At 40.8% G+C, this 17,605-nt stretch overlaps 1 protein-coding gene across 1 annotated transcript in view; it reads right to left on the bottom strand.

Moving 5' to 3' along the window:
* C7 (complement C7) overlaps positions 1–17,605 on the bottom strand; it is a 54,286-nt gene that overhangs the window by 17,589 nt on the left and 19,092 nt on the right. The window contains exons 7-12 of the mRNA XM_024578494.4: positions 16,921–17,097; positions 15,463–15,706; positions 12,774–12,884; positions 7,554–7,720; positions 5,084–5,312; positions 3,024–3,201 (exon numbers count right to left, since the gene is read on the bottom strand). Coding sequence (XP_024434262.2) covers positions 3,024–3,201; positions 5,084–5,312; positions 7,554–7,720; positions 12,774–12,884; positions 15,463–15,706; positions 16,921–17,097 — 1,106 coding nt within the window. The remainder of the gene's footprint in view (positions 1–3,023; positions 3,202–5,083; positions 5,313–7,553; positions 7,721–12,773; positions 12,885–15,462; positions 15,707–16,920; positions 17,098–17,605) is intronic.

The following is a 17,605-nucleotide window of genomic DNA, read 5'->3' as shown; positions in this document are numbered from 1 at the left end:
AACTGGCCTGGGTAAGTCCCTCCTATTGATCTGCCAATAGCAACCAAGGCTCATTTACAAGAGGAAGGTGTACTCAGCCCACACAAAGGGCATGCCTTGAGTACCCAGCTTGGGTGATAGGGGTGGCTGCATCACTATACCTTACAGGACACCTACTACATTAGGCCACACTACCAAGACACAGAGTCAAAGCAGCTCTCCCTAATACATAGAAACAAACACAGGGAGCCTGCCAAAATGAGGAGATAAAGAAACATGGACCAAATGAAAAAACAGATCGCAAATCCAGAGAAAGCGCTAAACGAAATGGAGATAGGCAATCTATCAGACACACTATAATCAGTTCAAAACACTGGTTATAAGGATGCTCAAGGAACTTAGTGAAGACCTCAACAGCATAAAAAAGATCTAGTCAGAAATGAAGGATATACTCACTGAAATAAAGAACAATTTACAGGGAAATGACAGCAGAGTGGATGAAGCCAAGAATCAAATCAATGATTTGTAACATAAGGAAGCAAAAGACAACCAATCAGAACAACAAGAAGAAAAAAGAATCTAAAAAATGAGGATAGTATAAGAAGCCTCTGGGAAAACTTCAAGAGGTCCAGCATTCTCATCATAGGGGTGCCAGAAGGAGAAGAGAAAGAGCAAGAGACTGGAAATCTATTTGAAAAAATAGTGAAAGAAAACTTCCCTAATTTGGTGAAGAAAATAGACATGCAAGTCCAGGAAGCACAGGGAGTTCCAATTATGATAGATGCAAAGAGGCCCACTCCAAGACACATAATTAAAATTCCAAAGGTTAAAGAGAGAATCTTAAATGCAACAAGAGAAAATAAGTTAGTTACCTACAGGAGAGTTCCCATAAAACTGTCAGCTAATTTCTCAAAAGAAACTTCGCAGGCTGGGAGGGATTGTCAAGAAATATTCAAAGTCATGAAAAGCAGGGACCTACAGCCAAGATTGCTCTACCCAGCAAAGCTATCATTTAGAATCGAAGGGCAGATAAAGTGTTTCCCAAACAAGAAAAAACTAACAGAGTTCATCATTACCAAACTATTATATGAAATATTAAAGGGACTTACTTAAGAAAAAGATCAAAACTATAAACAATAAATGGCAAAAAATACATATCCATCAACAATTGTCTCTAAAAAACAAACTAAGCAAACAAGAACAGAGACAGAATCATGGATACAGAGAGCATTGTGATGGTTGCCAGATGGGAGGGCAGTGTGGGGGAATGGGTGATGACGTGAGGGGATTGTAAAAAGTACGAATAGGTAGTTACAGAATAGCCACAGGGATGTAAAGTACAGCATAGGAAATAAGAGTAGCCAAAGAACTTATATGCATGACCCATGGACATGAACAATGGTGGGGGGATTGCCTGAGGGAGTGAGGGGTTCTGGGTGGAGGGGTGCAAAGGACAAAAAATCATGACAACTGTAATAGCATAATCAATAAAATATAATTTTAAAAAAAGAAAAAAACAATTAAAGAGCTTAGCCTTAATTAATAGTTTAAGTGACTAATGCACATAGAAAGTTGTTATTCCAAAATTGTGAAGCTTTTGAATAAAGACTCCTTTCCTTTATCACCAAAACTTTGCCTCTGGAATTTTGCCTAGGGGGTGGCGTTGGTCGTTGGGACCCCACTTGCTGTTTGGCAACAATGTTCCCAGAGACATGTACCCAGAGGCAGCAGCCCCCTCTCATCATCATTCCACCAGCTCCACCTTCCTCAGTCAGCAGACACTGCTTATGTTACAATATGAGATATCGAAGACCTAAGAATAAGGCATGGCACCTCCGGATTCCCAAGTAGCATGCTTTCTCCAACTCCATGACCTTCAGTGTATCTAACTAGAACTTTTTGCCAATCCCTGCTTAGAAGAGGTTAGTAGGACAGGGTATGATTCATCAACGAAGCATTTCTGAGAGAGCGTTCACAAGGTCCTGGCCACAGGAAGTGAGTGCCAGACCACCGGGCTAACCGTTCAAGATATTCGCCGTCTCGGGTGCCTACACTGAGACACAGGTTATGCTTCCGTCGTGGTAAGCATATTGCAATGGTGGCAATGAGACCTGGAACATTTTTTGCCAGGCTCTCAAGAAAAAATTGTGTGTAGCAAGACTTTTCAATATTAGAAACGACTGAGATTTTAGATCACTCGCCAAAACTGCGATATACTTCCCACCATGTATAATAACTTCTAGGGATCTAAAATAAATTGATTAAAGAAATTGGACCCCGAAGGTTGCAAGTAGGGACTTTTTGAAGTATGTCCATATTCACGTAGAGATCAAGGAGTCTCCACCTAAAGGGTTGTGGACTGACTGGGAAGACAGCTGTGCATTAATATTGAAGTTTGCCAAAATAGGGCAAACTTCAATATTAAACTCCAACTCAGGAGGAACTAAGTGGAAGGAATTGCAATGTGATCATCTTTAAATAAAAATTTACTGACTTTTTCAAAAAAGCTGTTAGCCCTCTCAAGCAACTGGCCTTTTGGTCAATCCTAAGTAAATAAGTAAATAAATAAGAAGAGGTGTATTGGAAAAGTAAAACAAATAGTCTTGAATGCTTACTCTGAGCCAGGCACTGGGCTAATTACCTTACATGCTTAATCCTTTTTAATTCTGACCAAACTCAGTTATCATTTTATCTGCCATGATGACCTTAATGTTAGCGGTGTGGCGACTAACTTGCCCGGGGTCACCCAGCAGGGAGGTGGCCCATCTACTTGATGCCAGCGCTGCTGCCCTGTCTGTGGACCCAAACTGCCTCCCAGTTCCCCAGCCTTTTGTACCCACGTCCGGAAAACTTGGAACATGAGTGCAAGTGGCCACGACATGCCTCGGTCCTTCAACTGAGCCCAGGGCTAAAGGGCAAAGCGGTCACAGATAAAAATCTCCATTTAACTTTCAAATCTTTTAGTGGCAGCAATCGCCTAGTCCACGCGTACAGCAGTGCACAATGAATTTCGTGCCATCGCCAGCAGGTCTGGTCTCCATTACCGCAGATTCCTCAGCTCCTCGTCTTCTTCTCCACACTGCCTGCTTTCTGATTTTTCTCCAATACAGGATAGCCCTCCCCCGCTGGGAGATGGGTTATTGCATTCACGATGCCTTGTTTTCTTTCCTTCAACACAGGGGCTCCATAAGGACCAGCAGTTCCATCCTCCATCAACCCTCCCTGTGAGATGAGAGACGGGTTGTTCAGAAAGTACTTGGAGAGGGAGATTTCAGAGTTCAGTGCTCAGCTTCCTGCTCATGTGGGTGCTGGGGCAGAGGACGATATGGGGACTTACTACCTCCAGCGTTCACTGAGGTCTTCGGCAATGGCCAGAGGTCTCTGCACACTGACCGGGGTTGTCCACTGCAAGGCTGCATTCACAAACTCCTTACAATATCTTAAATTTGTTTATCATTTTACAACCATTTCAAAGCACTTTCACATGTATTCTATCATTTATTTACTGCTCACAAGAATGAATCCAGGTGAGCAGGCGGTCAGTTACTATCCTAACTGGACAGGTGTGGAATCCACCACAAAGTGGTTGAACTCCATGCCTCACACTATAGTGGCTGCTAAAAGCCAAATCCAGACTGTAACCCGGGCTTATGACTGAGTTCAGGTTGTTTTCACCACCCCACAGTCTCTCAATGAAGACAATAAGCTCCTGTTGTTAAGCAGTGGTAGGGGATGAGAAGGACATAATGTACTGTACACTCCAGGCTGCCAACCCGGGCTGGAACTCTACAAAGAAAGGCAGCATGCAAGCAGGGGAATGCTTTTACTGCCTGTCAGCATCCTTCCCCAGCTCACCCCGGCTACCCTCCACCTCAGGCTGACGCATGACTCACAGTTCTTTAGTGTTTCCCCCCATCATGTTTCTTGGGGGAGGCAAGAGAGAACTTGAGCCATGTTCTAAGAACTTAGCTTTACTGGTTAGAAACTGAGGTCAGAAACCATTCTCCCAAACATTGTTTTCTAATAATAGATGGGTGTGTTACTGTATGTTCTTTAGTTATTTCTACTGTACAACCCACTCTACCCCCTTTCCTCAGTACCATCCACCCAAACTAATTTGTATAATATTTTCCCATGATCTTTCTTATGCTTTCTTCCATAATTAGAAACTGAGTTAATAAAGTAGTCCCCTGAGTATATATCAATGGGGGTTAATAGCAGCTTGATATATTATGATTGCTATTCCACTCCTTCCCAGCAGGGGAAGCTTCCATTTTTATAAAACACTGGAAATCCAAGCCACAAAGGAGAGTCCGTGGTGGAATTTTAATTTACCCGGACAGTTCCCTTGGGGAGACGTGTGGAGGGCAAGGGTGCCTTCCTGATGCTTGTCTATAAGCAACCACAGTTTAGTCACGTGTTTATTCATTTATCAGGCATCTATTAAGTGACTTCTGTAAGTCGAGGTGCATGTCAGGCTCTGGAAATAAACCAAACAGTCCTGATCGGAAGAAATGAGCTTTCGAGTGGAGAGAGACATAAACACATATAAAAATAAATGTACATACATTGTCTCATACTTTGTCTCCTCATAAAGGACCTTCACAGAGCCCTGTACTAAAGTGCTTAAAGCCCCAAGCACACTGCGGAGTGCACAGCAGATGTTCAACAGACATGTGCGAGTAATTGATTGATGGGACGGAACACAAAATAGAAATAAAGATGACTCAAGGAGCTTGCCACCGGAAGGTTTGGACAACTCGAACCCTTGCTCCACAGACCTACGTGATGACCAAACCTTAATGAGATGACTTTGGAGAGATAGAAGGTGCTTTAGGCACTAATCTGGTCTAATGGAGGAAGGGGGATGGTGCAGGCACAGCAGGTCTGTTAATTCAGACAGAAAATTCAGAGAGACAGCCACAGGTCTTGGCCCCAGAATCTACAATCCGGAAGTGGAATAGGGACAGAGATACTGAACTGAAATGCTCAGTGAGACTTCCTCCTCTCCATACAGCAAGAAGGGCCACCTCAGGGGCCAGAGGGGGAGGGGAAATCCCTTTTCCATGGGTCCAACACATCAGAGACAATTCAGCGCACTGACCTGCTTCGCCCTGTACGAGGACCCCTCGCTCGCATGCACTGCCAAATGTGTATGGTTTGCAATGGCACTGACACTGGGTCCCCTCCACAGTGGCTAGGCCGCCGTTCTGACAAGGCTGGCAATGGCAGGGGTCAGATTCATCCAGGTATTCCTCCAGAGCCCGTCTCAGGTAGAGTCTTTTCACCGAGGCACAGGGTACTTCCTTTACCAGCTCATATAAAGGTGTCAGCTATACAGGTAAAGAAGTCAACATCAGAAATCAGGGTTTTATGCAACAATATTTTCCTTTTGGCATTTAAGCTCAATCCCCATTAAGACAAAATCAAAAGCCACTCTTATGTTAATTCCAATTATTTCTTGTTCAAATTTTTTAAAAAGCAATTCACTTTCTTTAGAGGACAAGTCTGGGGAAATTAGGGCCAGCTAGGGAAGGCATATTTTTTTTGTATCTTGTGTACATGCATAAATTTTTTTAAAAAAACCAACAGGACATTCATTTTCTAGTTATTGAAATATTATTTTAAAGGCAATACACTCCCGCACCTGCAGAGGGCAGAAGAAAAGGAAATGCATTCACATTACAGTAAATAAGCATGTGCAATTAAATTTAAAATTAAGTATCCTGACTCTGAGACACTTAACACGTCCCTCAAGTGAAGACCGTTACTCCTTCTCCCTGAAGACACTTAAGACAGGTAGGCATTACTGCTCTGCGTCGGGCATGTCTGACGCTTCCAGACCGCGGATGTGCTGGCTGTTAACAATCTGCTCTCCCAGGAACAAAAAGGCTCTGATTTGTAGCATTTGCCAATTTCTTGAGTGTAACTACTGTCACCATGGCTGATTTCAGGCTACCTCCATGATGTCACTGAGCACAGAATTAGGCAGAGATGTGCCTCACTGGCTTTGGAGAGAGCTGGTACACCCTGGTTGCAGCATCCAACCGTGACAAATGCAAAGTCGGTCACATTGCCCTCCATCGCTGCCCAGGCTCTTCTGAACTGCGTGGTCAGAGAGCTGTGAAATGTCTCTACTTTCTCTCTTCCTTTCCTGTCCAACTAATGAGCTTGCACAGCTAGCTATAAACAGTTACAGAACTACGTGGAAAAGTGCATAGTTGAGAACAGCAAAGAATGCCTGCTTTTCCCTAGTCAACAGTGTAGGGTTTTAAAAGGTGTATGGGGTACTGACAATGGACATAGGTCACTTTGAATCTCAATGAATGGCACTTTAAGATGAGACTTCTGGGGAAAATCCTCCCCTCCTCCATCAGCCTTATTAGGAGGCAGGTGGGTGCTGTATGGTGCTAGGGGGATAACTTGAGAAGCTCTGAGTCCAAGTGTCTTAATCTCTGAAAGTCAAGTTTCGCCTGGGACATTGTGTGGCTCCCATGGCAGGGAAGAGATCATAGAATCAATTCTGCTATAGCATTTGTTTTGAAGATATGAATTTGTTCCATTGAGATGTTATATTAAGGAATAATAGAAGCATACCACACAAGTTTTGCCTTTTCTTACATGTAATTTTGTCCACAGGAAACACCAGGTGAACACAGAAAACTGGACACACTGAACCAAACACATAGGGGTACACAAAACACACAAGCACATACCTCGAACGTCCATCTCGTTCACTGCCTGTGTGATAAACTACCCCCATCTACATCCGGTGTTACAACTGTCATTTCTCATTGTTCTCCTTCCACTTCACAACAATTCACAAGCTGTAACTGGTCCAGCACCCAGCATGCTTCAGATCTTTTTAGAGGTAGTGTGCCATATTTACTATAGTATCTGCATTTCTTAACAATTTAACGTGTATAGAACTGTGCTGCTGGGTTTGGTGTGGTTTTAGTTTTTTTGGTGCCTATTTTTTTTTAATGAGTGTCACAGATTAAACTTTTGATTGTTGTGTGCCTAACCCTATTTTTCCTATAAACCTTATAGTCTTTTTATTGTGCAATATTGCCTTGCTCTTGAGCTTTAAGGAACACATTCGTTGCATTAAAAGAGAACTGACTGTTAATAGAACTTCCTAAACTTCTACTAGCCACGTTGATTCTAGCTGAATTTACGTGGCCCCAGGAGCATGCAAGCCAAGAGCACAGGAAGAAAGGTGATCCAGCAAATATAACAAGCGTGAACACCTTCCTCTACAAAGAATCCATAGCTCCTCTGAATTAGGGAACAGGGAAAACAATCAAATTTAGGGCAACAGCTTAAAATGCAAATTTTGTCATTAATTTCTCTTGGGATTTACTAGGCATTTTAACTGAAATATGGACACACAAGATAACAAACCTTCCGTTTCTTGTTATTAGGTATGCTTTCATTTCCTCATACAGAACATAAATTGGGATTCGGAAAAGGCTAATCGCAGCCTTCTCTGTCCAAGCACCTTGACGTAACCTCCTTTTCCCGGTGCCCGTCAACACGGCTGCTTCGGCTGCTGTACACACAGCATCACATACCTTTTGGTTTATGACCTGGGGAAGCCCAGTCACAGAAGCTGCCCAGGAAGCATATCGTTCTTGGTTTCCAGCAGGATTATTCAACTCCAGGTAGCTGAGGCCAGACACCAAGCCTGGACTCCCCCCTCTGACAAAGGGGGTCCCTTGCAGCCTATTGTTCGCAGTTGCTACATGAGGAAAAATCAAAGGAAGGAAGTCAGGACACACAAAATGAGAACATAAATGTGAAAAGCCTATCAAGTGTTAAAACACAGCCCACCCAACACTATGATATTCTGGAAAAGGCAACACCATGGAAACAGGAAAAACATCGGTGTTTGCCAGGGATGTGCGGTGGGAGGGATGAACAGGTGAAGCACAGAGGGTTTTTAGGACAGTGAAATTACTCTCTATGATGCTCTGTGGTGGATACATGTCATCATATGTTTGTTCAAACCCACAGAACATATAACACCAAGAATGAACACGCATGAGAACTGTGGACTTGGGCTGATAATAGCGTGTCATTGGAGGTCCATCGATTGTAGCAAATGGACCGCTATGGCGCTGGGTGCTAACAGCGCAGAGGCCTTGCCTGTGTGGGGACAGGGGTACGTGGGAATCCTCTGAACTCCCAGCCCAATTGTGCTGTGAGCCTAGCACTGCTCTGAAGAGTAATATCTATTAAAATAAAAAAAGAAAAACGGTCATTACCTGACAGCAGATGACTTTAGGGAATTATTGTTCATATTATTAATACTCTTAGTGTGATAAGAGTATTATGTTATACAGGAATTATGTCTTGGAGGATCCATGTGCATTTTTAGGGGTGAAACTTTATGATGTTACTTCTAAATGGCTCAACACATATTACAAATGTCTTAAATATATAATATTTATACATTGCTAAGTAGTCAATATTATAAACATTATATGTAGATATATAGCAAAATGTCAAAATAACTGTTACATAGAGGAGGTGGGTATATATATTGGTGTTTATTATTCTGTTCTTTCAACTTTCCTGTATGTTTAAAATTTTTCTTAATAAAATGGGAGGAGTTCATTGCATCTGGAATACTAAAAATAACCAAAAAAGCTGTTAACAGGCACACAGTAACACATGAAGAGTGTTCTGAAAAGTTTGAATACTAATTAAATTCTTTTTTATTATTTGCGTTATAATTTCAGAAATATTTTTATCTCCACTTATAATTGAGTTTTACACTGGTCAGGACCAGAAATTCCTAACTGGCAGATAAGACTTGGGATGACTTTCATTTCCTTTCCTTCAAGTAAATTTCATAAAATTTTCAGAAACTTTTGCCAATTCAAAAATTGTAGTTTTATCATCAGAAATTATTAAAGCCTGACATTTTCAATCAATTGCCTGAGTGCTTCCTCATCTTCATTGTCAGTGAATTTTTAATATGCAAACAGTCACCCTTGTAATGAAGTGTATCACCAAATTCCGTCCCTGAACTACCTGAGTCAGAATCACCTGGAGTGACTGCAGATTCCTGAGCCCCAAGCTAGGTTCATGAGACAATAGCCTTGGAATCAGCATTTTATTTATTTTTTAAATATATATTTTTTGATTATGCAATTACAGTTGTCCCATTTTTTTCTCTCCTTTATTACCCTCTGCCCTATCCAACCCCCCCGCCACTGTCATTCCCCCACCTCAGTTCATGTCCATGGGTCATACATATAAGTTCTTTGGCTTCTCCATTTCCTATATTATTCTTAACCTCCCCGTCTATTTTGTACCTACTATTTATGCTTCTTATTCGCTGTACCTTTTCCCCTAATTCCCCCTGCTCCCCCTCCCTGCTGATGCCCCTCCATGTGATCTCCATTTCCATGGGAATCAGCATTTTAACAGACTACCCCAGGTAACCTTCATGCATGCTAAAATTTGAGAATCATTGCCCTAACAGAAACCCCTGCTTATGAACTAGTGATCCCGAGAGATCAGTGTTTGTGCTTATTTTTAAGCCCGTAGCCTTGCTGGCCACATCCCAGCGAGCTCTGTGCTGCAGCGGGTCCCCTCTCCCCAGACAATCAGCCTGGTCCAACAGTGAAGAACTCGGATCCGGAAGCCAGATGTGGTGCATCTGTAGCTCGTGTCTGATGCTTACTGACCATGATCTTGGGCAACCTTTCTGTGCCTCAGTGCCCTTGTCTGTAAAATGGGAATATGAACAATACCTAACTCTCAAGTAGGCAGAGTATATTGGTTAATTTTTGTGAATCACTTAAAATTGTGCTGGACACATAGTGTTATGTGTTTGTTGAATACAAAATAAAATAAAATCAGGGCTGGCGACGGATGTCAACACCTTGCCAAAGCTCCCACTTCCATCTCCATTTCCAGATCAGTGCATTTCCATCTTGTTCAAAACTTGGGCTTCTCCTTTGTCATCTCAGCTCCTGGAGCAGCCACTTTCTCTGGTAAATTCACTGCTGTATCCCCAGGGCCTATGACAATCCCTGGTACATTCTAGGGGCTTCATAAACCGTTGGTAAATGAAGTGAGTAAATAAACTTGGTTTCTACTCAGTCTCCCTCCATCTCGCAGTCATCTACCAATATCCTACAAGAATCCTCTCTTCTTCAGTGAGAACTTTGGCCCCTGGGGCAGTCTTCACCACCTCCCCAGTTTCTGCTGTCACCCCAGGAGAACTTAATTTCCATACTGCTCAGTCCACAGCCTCACACAGTGCACTGTAGTCTCACTTGTTTTTTTAAAGTGTATTTAATTGATTATGCTATCACAGTTTTCCCAATTTCTCCCCCTTTATCCTCCCTCCACCCTGCCCCCCCAACCCTCCAGCATTCCCCACCCTTAGTTCATGTCCGTGGGTTGTACATATAAGTTCTTCGAGTTTCCTAAACTGATTCCTATACTATTTTTGACCTCTCCCCTTCTATTTTATGCCTACCAATTATGCTTCTTCTTCCCTGTACCTTTTCCCTCTTATTCCTCCCCTCCCCCTCCCAACTGATAACCTTCCATATGATGTTCATTTCTCTGATTCTGTTCCTGTTCTACTTGTTTGCTTAGTTTTTGTTTCCGTTGTTTTTCTTTCTTTCTTTCTTTCTTTTAGGTTCATTTGTTGATAGCTGTGAGTCTGTTGTTATTTTACTGTTCATATTTTTTACCTTCTTTGTCTTAGATAAGTCCCTTTAACATTTCATATAATAATGGCTTGGTGATGATGAACTCCTTTAACTTGAGCTTATCTGGGAAGCACTTTATCTGCCCTTCCATTCTAAATGAAAGCTTTGCTGCATAGAGTAATCTTGGATGTAGGTCCTTGCCTTTTATGACTTGGAACACTTCTTTCCAGCCCCTTTCTGCCTGTAAGATTTCTTTTGAGAAATCAGCTGGTAGTCTAATGGGAACTCCTTTGTAGGTAACTGTCTCCTTTCCTCTTGCTTCTTTTCGGATTTTCTCTTTATATTTAATCTTGGGTAGTGTAATGATGTGCCTTGGTGTGTTCTTCTTTGGGGCTCTCTGGGCTTCCTGGACTTCCTGCAAGTCTATTTCCTTCACCAGATTGGGGAAGTTTTCCTTCATTTCCTTCATTATTTGTTCAAATAAGTTTTCAATGTCTTGATGTTGTTCTTCTCCTTCTGGCACCCCTACAATTCAGATATTGGAACGTTTCAAGTTGTCCCAGAGGTTCAAAAGTCTCTCATCATTTTTTTGAATTCTTGTTTCTTCATTCTGTTCTGGTTGGATATTTATTTCTTCCTTTTGTTCCGAATTGTTGCTTTGAGTCCTGGTTTCCTTCCCGCCACTGTTGGTTCCCTGAATATTTTGCTTTATTTCATTTTGGCTATCTTTCATTTGTTCTTTCATTTTTCGACCAAGCTCAATCAGTTCTGTGAGCATTTTGATTACCGGGGCTTTAAATTCTCCATCAGATAGGTTGACTATCTCCTCCTGGCTTAGCTCTCTTTCTGGAGTTTTGCTCTGTTCTTTCATTTGGGGCCCTGTTAAGTTGTAAAGGGGCAGGGCCTTAGGTATTCACCAGGGCGAGGCAACCCCCCTTGCTGAGCTGTGGTGCTGCCTGTGGGGGAGGAGCCAGGGAGGGAACAATGCAGCTCACCTGCTCCTCTCTAGCACACTTTCCAAAGAACTCCTGTCGGACTGGGAGAAACTGTGGCAACTGCCATAGTCCACAGTCAGCTCTGAGTCTCGTGGACTCATTTCTGAGTTTCCCGTTCAGCCAGCCCGGTCTGCACGGTCCACCACCTTGTTGCAGTTTCTCTCCATCCGCCACCTTACCGGTATGGTTGTTCTGTTTGACTGTTTCTTTAATTCCATGGTTGTCGGAGTTCCATGCCATTTGATTTTCTGGCACTTCTGGTTGTTATTGATTTTAGATTGGTTGTTAACCTCCTTTTGGTTGTTTGAGGAAGCGAAGGGTTTCTCCCTACACCTCCATCTTGGCTGGAACTATAGTCTCACTTCTATCTCTACCATGCTAAGAATCTCTTCATTTGCAGGCAATTAAGTGTTAATTGCCAAATCCAATGAAGAGTCTTCAGTCCTTTTCTTACCAGCTCTCTAGCATTTCTCTCTGTTGACTTCTCCTCCTTCACTTTCCATGTTACTGATCTTTTCTGGTTCTTATCCTATCAGATTATTCTTCCTCAGTCTTTCTTCCTTCTTTGCAACTTTATCCTTGTGAATGTCCATTGAATCACATCTTGTGTTAAACCCTTTAACAGCACCCCTTGTCATCAGGCTTAAGCCCCAACTCTTTCACCTGGCATCTAGACACAGTCTAGATCAGCTCACTGTCCTATTACTTCTTGACTCAAAGACTGGCACCCTGGTTCCCCACCTCCATACCACCATCATCACCCACAGCATGCGCCAAAGACTTCAACCTCACGGAGCATCCATGTCACAGAGAGAAGCTGAACCTTCTCCTGATGGTGACAGTTTTCTAGGCTTGTCTGCCAACAGTCACCATAGGAGAGAGAGGTGATAGACACCGAGGACGTACCTACAGTCCACAGGACAGGCCCAGTGAATCTCACTCTGTGTGAGTCTCGTCACCTTGACATATGAAAGAGAGATCAGAAGCAAAAACAACCGAACACTTGAAAACCACAAAATAGGACACTCACTAAAATTTTAAAGGACCTTGATGACTAGGAATTAACTGAAGAGAGAGGGATGGAGGAGAAGTTTATAACGCATACTGCCCCTTTCCCATTTACCTGAAGCCAATTTTAAGGCATCTTTCAGGTCCTTGCATTTGCTTGAAGAATGTGAAAACACGAAATTGATACTTTTGGAACTACAGTCCTCCGTACTTATTGAAGTAAGACCTGGTGGGAAAAATTAAAAGATGCTTAATTTTGTTGAAGACCTTTGAGATGCTGCCAGGTGTAAGAATGAGGACAAGAGCTTGTCTCCTACTACTGTGCCCATCTGATCAAGACTGATATGATAGGTGCAATATGATAGGTGTATGATAAGTGCTCTAGAAGAGTCAAGGGTCAGAAAATGGAATATTTGATTTTTGTTATTAAACAAAGTAGCAGATACTAAAACATACTTTCAAATGGGTGAGCAAATAGAGGTCCCTTCTGATTTTGACCAGAGAGAGAAGGAGCTGGGGGTGATTTCTATATTAAACAGCAGAGAGAGCAGAAATTAAATACCCCAAGGAGTGATAGCTTTCACTAATTCACAGTCAGCCTCTCAGGCATGATGCAAGTAAGTAAAAGTAGATGTGTGGTGGGCTCCAGCCCATCTACTGGAGACCCCAAAGCTGGGTTCTGGTTCTACAGCCATTAATTCCCAAACTCTAGTTCAACAGCCTCCATCTCTCTATCTTAAACATCTCTGGTTTCTAACATTTCCTGCCCCTGACTCATAACCTTAGTATGTGAAAATTACCACTCATTATCAAATGCATCTATTTATTTTTTAAATGAGGATAGAAAATAATACAGTGTGGGAATATACTTTTCTTATATAATTTTATTAAGGATAATAACCTCAATATTTCTTAAAGAACAATCTGGGGCATATACAGGGTGGGACAAAAGTATGTTTACAATTGCTCATATGGACAATGATACAATAATTAACAAATAATACTACAAGAATAAACTGTTTCCTGTATTCACAACTGTAAACCTACTTTTGCCCCACCCTGTATTATGTCCCAGGAGATTTGATTATATTTCAATTAAAACATTTAGGAAGAACAGAAACTGCTCAAGAGTAAAATTTTACTCAAAAAATACTTTTATGAAATTAAAGCTTTAAAAAAATTCTCTCCATTTCTTTTAAGTCCTAAATTTAAAAGAAGAAGAAGAAGAAGGGCAGTGAAACTGAGTTCAGATCAAGCCACTTTCTTGATTAATTTTCCAGAGAAATATCATGCCTGTCATTTCTACAAAAACCTATGCTTATGCAATTTAATCCAACCTGTGAAGTTAGAAAAGTTCAAATACTACTTCAATGTTATTGCTAAGCATTAAGCCCAATGGAAAAAAAAATTCTGTTGCCAATGGAAACAGAAAAATATTGTAGTTCCCCCACAGGACAAAGCTACAAGACCTCCTCTGAATCTCAAGTAAGAAGCCTTTCACCACGCTAAAACCCATAATGGGAGCAACTACCTTAATCTGGGAAACTGCCCTGCATTCTCTCTGGTAAAGATATGATTAGACAATTTGGAACATCCCCATATAATCTCCTAGCGACAGTTATATCAAGTACACATATGACCTGGATCCTGGAGCATCAATTTTTTAAACCTACTGCTCTAATTTTACCATCATATTTTAATAGCAGCTATTCACTAATTATTTCTTGTTATAGAAAAGTAAATAAAGTGTGCTACTTAACACTTTTAAACTGCTGCTTTAATGAAATATTTAAACATGTTTTTTAAAAAAGAAGGCTTACTCTCCTCCAAGGTCGTAAGGGCATCTCGACTGATGAGGAACACCTTGAAGCGAAGGTTTGGGATGGAGAAGGAAGCATGGTGTCAGCTTAAGGACAAAGTTGGGCAGGAGCAGGTTTGACTGGGAACGTTAGTAAATGAGGGCCAAAAGGTCTTTGGAAAGAAAAAATGGATAGTAAGTCATGGTTCCCTCCCTTCCCACACTAGGGCGGCTGGTGCGGATTTCAGTGTGAAGTCCACAAAGCGTGAACTGGGCGGCACACTCTGAGTCCACTATACAACAGGCATTTCTATCACCCACACAGCAGAAGGCAAAAGCTAAGCTGGCTTTGCAGCTGGTTAGGTCTTCTCACGATCTATATGCCCTGTGATGTGTCTCTTCGTAGCACTGAGTCTCCGTATGACAGTCTGTGGGACAGGAAGTCTAGTGGCCACCTCACTGGGTGACAGTGAGGGCCATCACTAAGATACGGAGCTCACCTGTTGGAAGGGAGGCAGCCAATGAATTTAAGATGCAGTTACAAGTGTTAGGTAGCAAGCAAACGTGTGATATCCAGAGCAGAGTTTTTAAAGGAATGTGAGTGGTAAAGAACAGAGGTGAATCAAATAGTTCTTTAAAACCCTCTTGATTTCTGCAATAACAGTCAATTCCTCATTAGTTTTCCCTGAGGAATATTATGTAATGTGAGAAATGGGAAAGCTTATAAAGTATTCTAAAGACCCAGTGGACACCCTCTGGAGACAGCCAAGACTGATAACGGATTAACTCACACTTCAGGGCACTGTCCAGAAGGATAGGCAGGCTTTTCTTCAAGCCCATATGATTCAGAGTTGGAGTACAATGGATTCTTACAGTTTGGGATTCCTCTGCAAGTTAATTTCTATTTGTCTTATTTTAAAGCTCTAAAGTTTAAATTAACTAGATGTAATTTCCCTATTACTATCCCTGCAATGATTTTTTATAGCACTTTTTAAAAATATTCTACCATTTTGTTTCATCTTCTCCGTGTCCACATAAAATAGCACTTTGTACTCTCCTCCTAAGGATCCAGACTGCAGAAAGTGTGTCCCGTAGTTGTCGATTAGTTTTCGGTAGGCGCTGTAGTCATACAGAGAGGGGAGCTGGGAGAGCTCCCTCCAGAATGGCTCTGCGAGTAGTAAAAATTCTGGATTGTTGTTGATGAATTGAGCCACTTCCACAGTGTTCTGAATAACCAGCAATTGATAACTCTATGGGAAGAGTAAAGAGAGTTTTCAGATGAAGTGAAAAGGTAGTGGAGATAATGCCCTGTCCAATGTCTTCATCGACAGCCATCTTCATCCCAGACTATATGAATTTTACTTTTGATGCATGAGAAGGTGTATTCTGGGCCCACTCACTTGGAGCAATCTAAGGAATTTTTAGAATCCCAAGTAGGAATAACTTCTGAGGGATGCCATGGTAATTTCTTCTATACACGGCCTTTAAAACACTACAACCAAGTTGGTATGCCCTCCTCAACCACAGAGAGACACCAGCTTATTAACTGCAAAATAAGTTCACAAATAGGTATATGTAATAATGTGTCCCCAGGATCCACATCTCAGTGATGACTTATAGGTAGGGTGACTATATAATTAGTTCCCATACTGAAGTATTGACAAATTAAGCCACTTTATAATGAGATCTTTTAATTATTTCCTAAGCATTTTTCATAATGTTCATGCAAGATCTACCTTATACCACATCCTCACTTACGTGAACAATATGAATATGATACATGTTTCTATAGCTCATATTTCTACAGCTCCTTAGTCATAAAACAAACAAAATACTTTTATATCTCCCTTGTGTGATTTATTAATCAAGTTAATGACTTTAGGAATGAGATAGAATATGCAAATTGTGAATGATCATCAGCCTGAAAAGTTTTTCAGCAAGAAGTGTATATCAATTAGTACAATTCCTGTCAACTGTTTGTGTTGCCCAAGATGAAAGTTTTGAGATTTCAAAACAATAAAGTTACCTTAAGTCTTTTAACTTCCTTATATGAAATTTTGGCATCTCAAAAGTAATAAAGTACTTTATAGTTGTTCTAGTATTAGCATTTAGGAAGCACATATTAATTGGATTTTTTAAATTATAACACTTAAAATAGCATCAGTAATCATGGATGAGACACTTAGGAAAGTTTTAACTAGAAGATTTGAAAGTAAGTTCTTTTTTAGGCTTTGAAATAAGTACAAACACTTTAATGAAAAAATAAAAGTATAAATAAATATTCAAAGAGAATTAATAAGACAAGACTATACCTTTTAAAGAAATATATAGTGTTGTCTCTGAAGAAGATACTATTATCCCATTTAAAAAATGAAAGCTGATGCTTTTGGTGAGCACACTTGTTAATGTTATAAATCTTTAAACCAGTAACATATGGAAACATTAACTAATATTCCATACTAACCTTTTCCTTCTGGTTATCATTGTAATTTTTACTAGAATGAGATGAAGAAGAACTTGATGATGAAAATCCAAAAAAGGATTTTTTGCTTGCAGATGATGAATAGCTTGTTGATGTTTGTTTTACATAAGACCAGCTACTGTTGTAAAATTCATGATTAAAATCATTATTTATTTTCACCTATAAAGAAAATGCAAAGTTTTGCTATGAGCATAAAGATTTGGACATAATCAAGACTCTTTTGTCATAGATCCTTTAATATAGATAGTTTCTTCATACAATCTCCAAAAGACTAAGTTCTTCACTGACACAAAACCACGGTGGCTGTCATTAAGACCAGGCCTGCAGGAGTATAAGGAATAGAGTTCATTCTATAACTACTCTTTGTTAAGCAGGAGACATGGTATCAATAATGGCAATTCCAAATGAATCACAAAATACATCTGTGTACAGACATCTTCCCTTTTCCTTTGATGCTAAGGTTTAGCCCAGAAGTGAACAAAGTAACAAGGCTACACTAAAAAAAGAAGTACAAAGCATTTGGTTCTTGATTTTTTTTTTTTTTTTACCTAACAGAGAAGAACAGAGTTAGAAATAGGTTATATGAAGCAATCAAATTATTTGGGTTTTGTTTTGGAATGTTCTCTGTGATCCAGTAGTAGATTTAATGCTCCAATTCTGTTATGAT

Source organism: Desmodus rotundus, chromosome 1 (assembly GCF_022682495.2).
Source record: "Desmodus rotundus isolate HL8 chromosome 1, HLdesRot8A.1, whole genome shotgun sequence".
Classification (NCBI taxonomy): Eukaryota; Metazoa; Chordata; class Mammalia; order Chiroptera; family Phyllostomidae; genus Desmodus; species Desmodus rotundus.
Note: the sequence above shows the minus strand (reverse complement) of the source record. Positions and strands in the feature narration are given on the sequence as shown.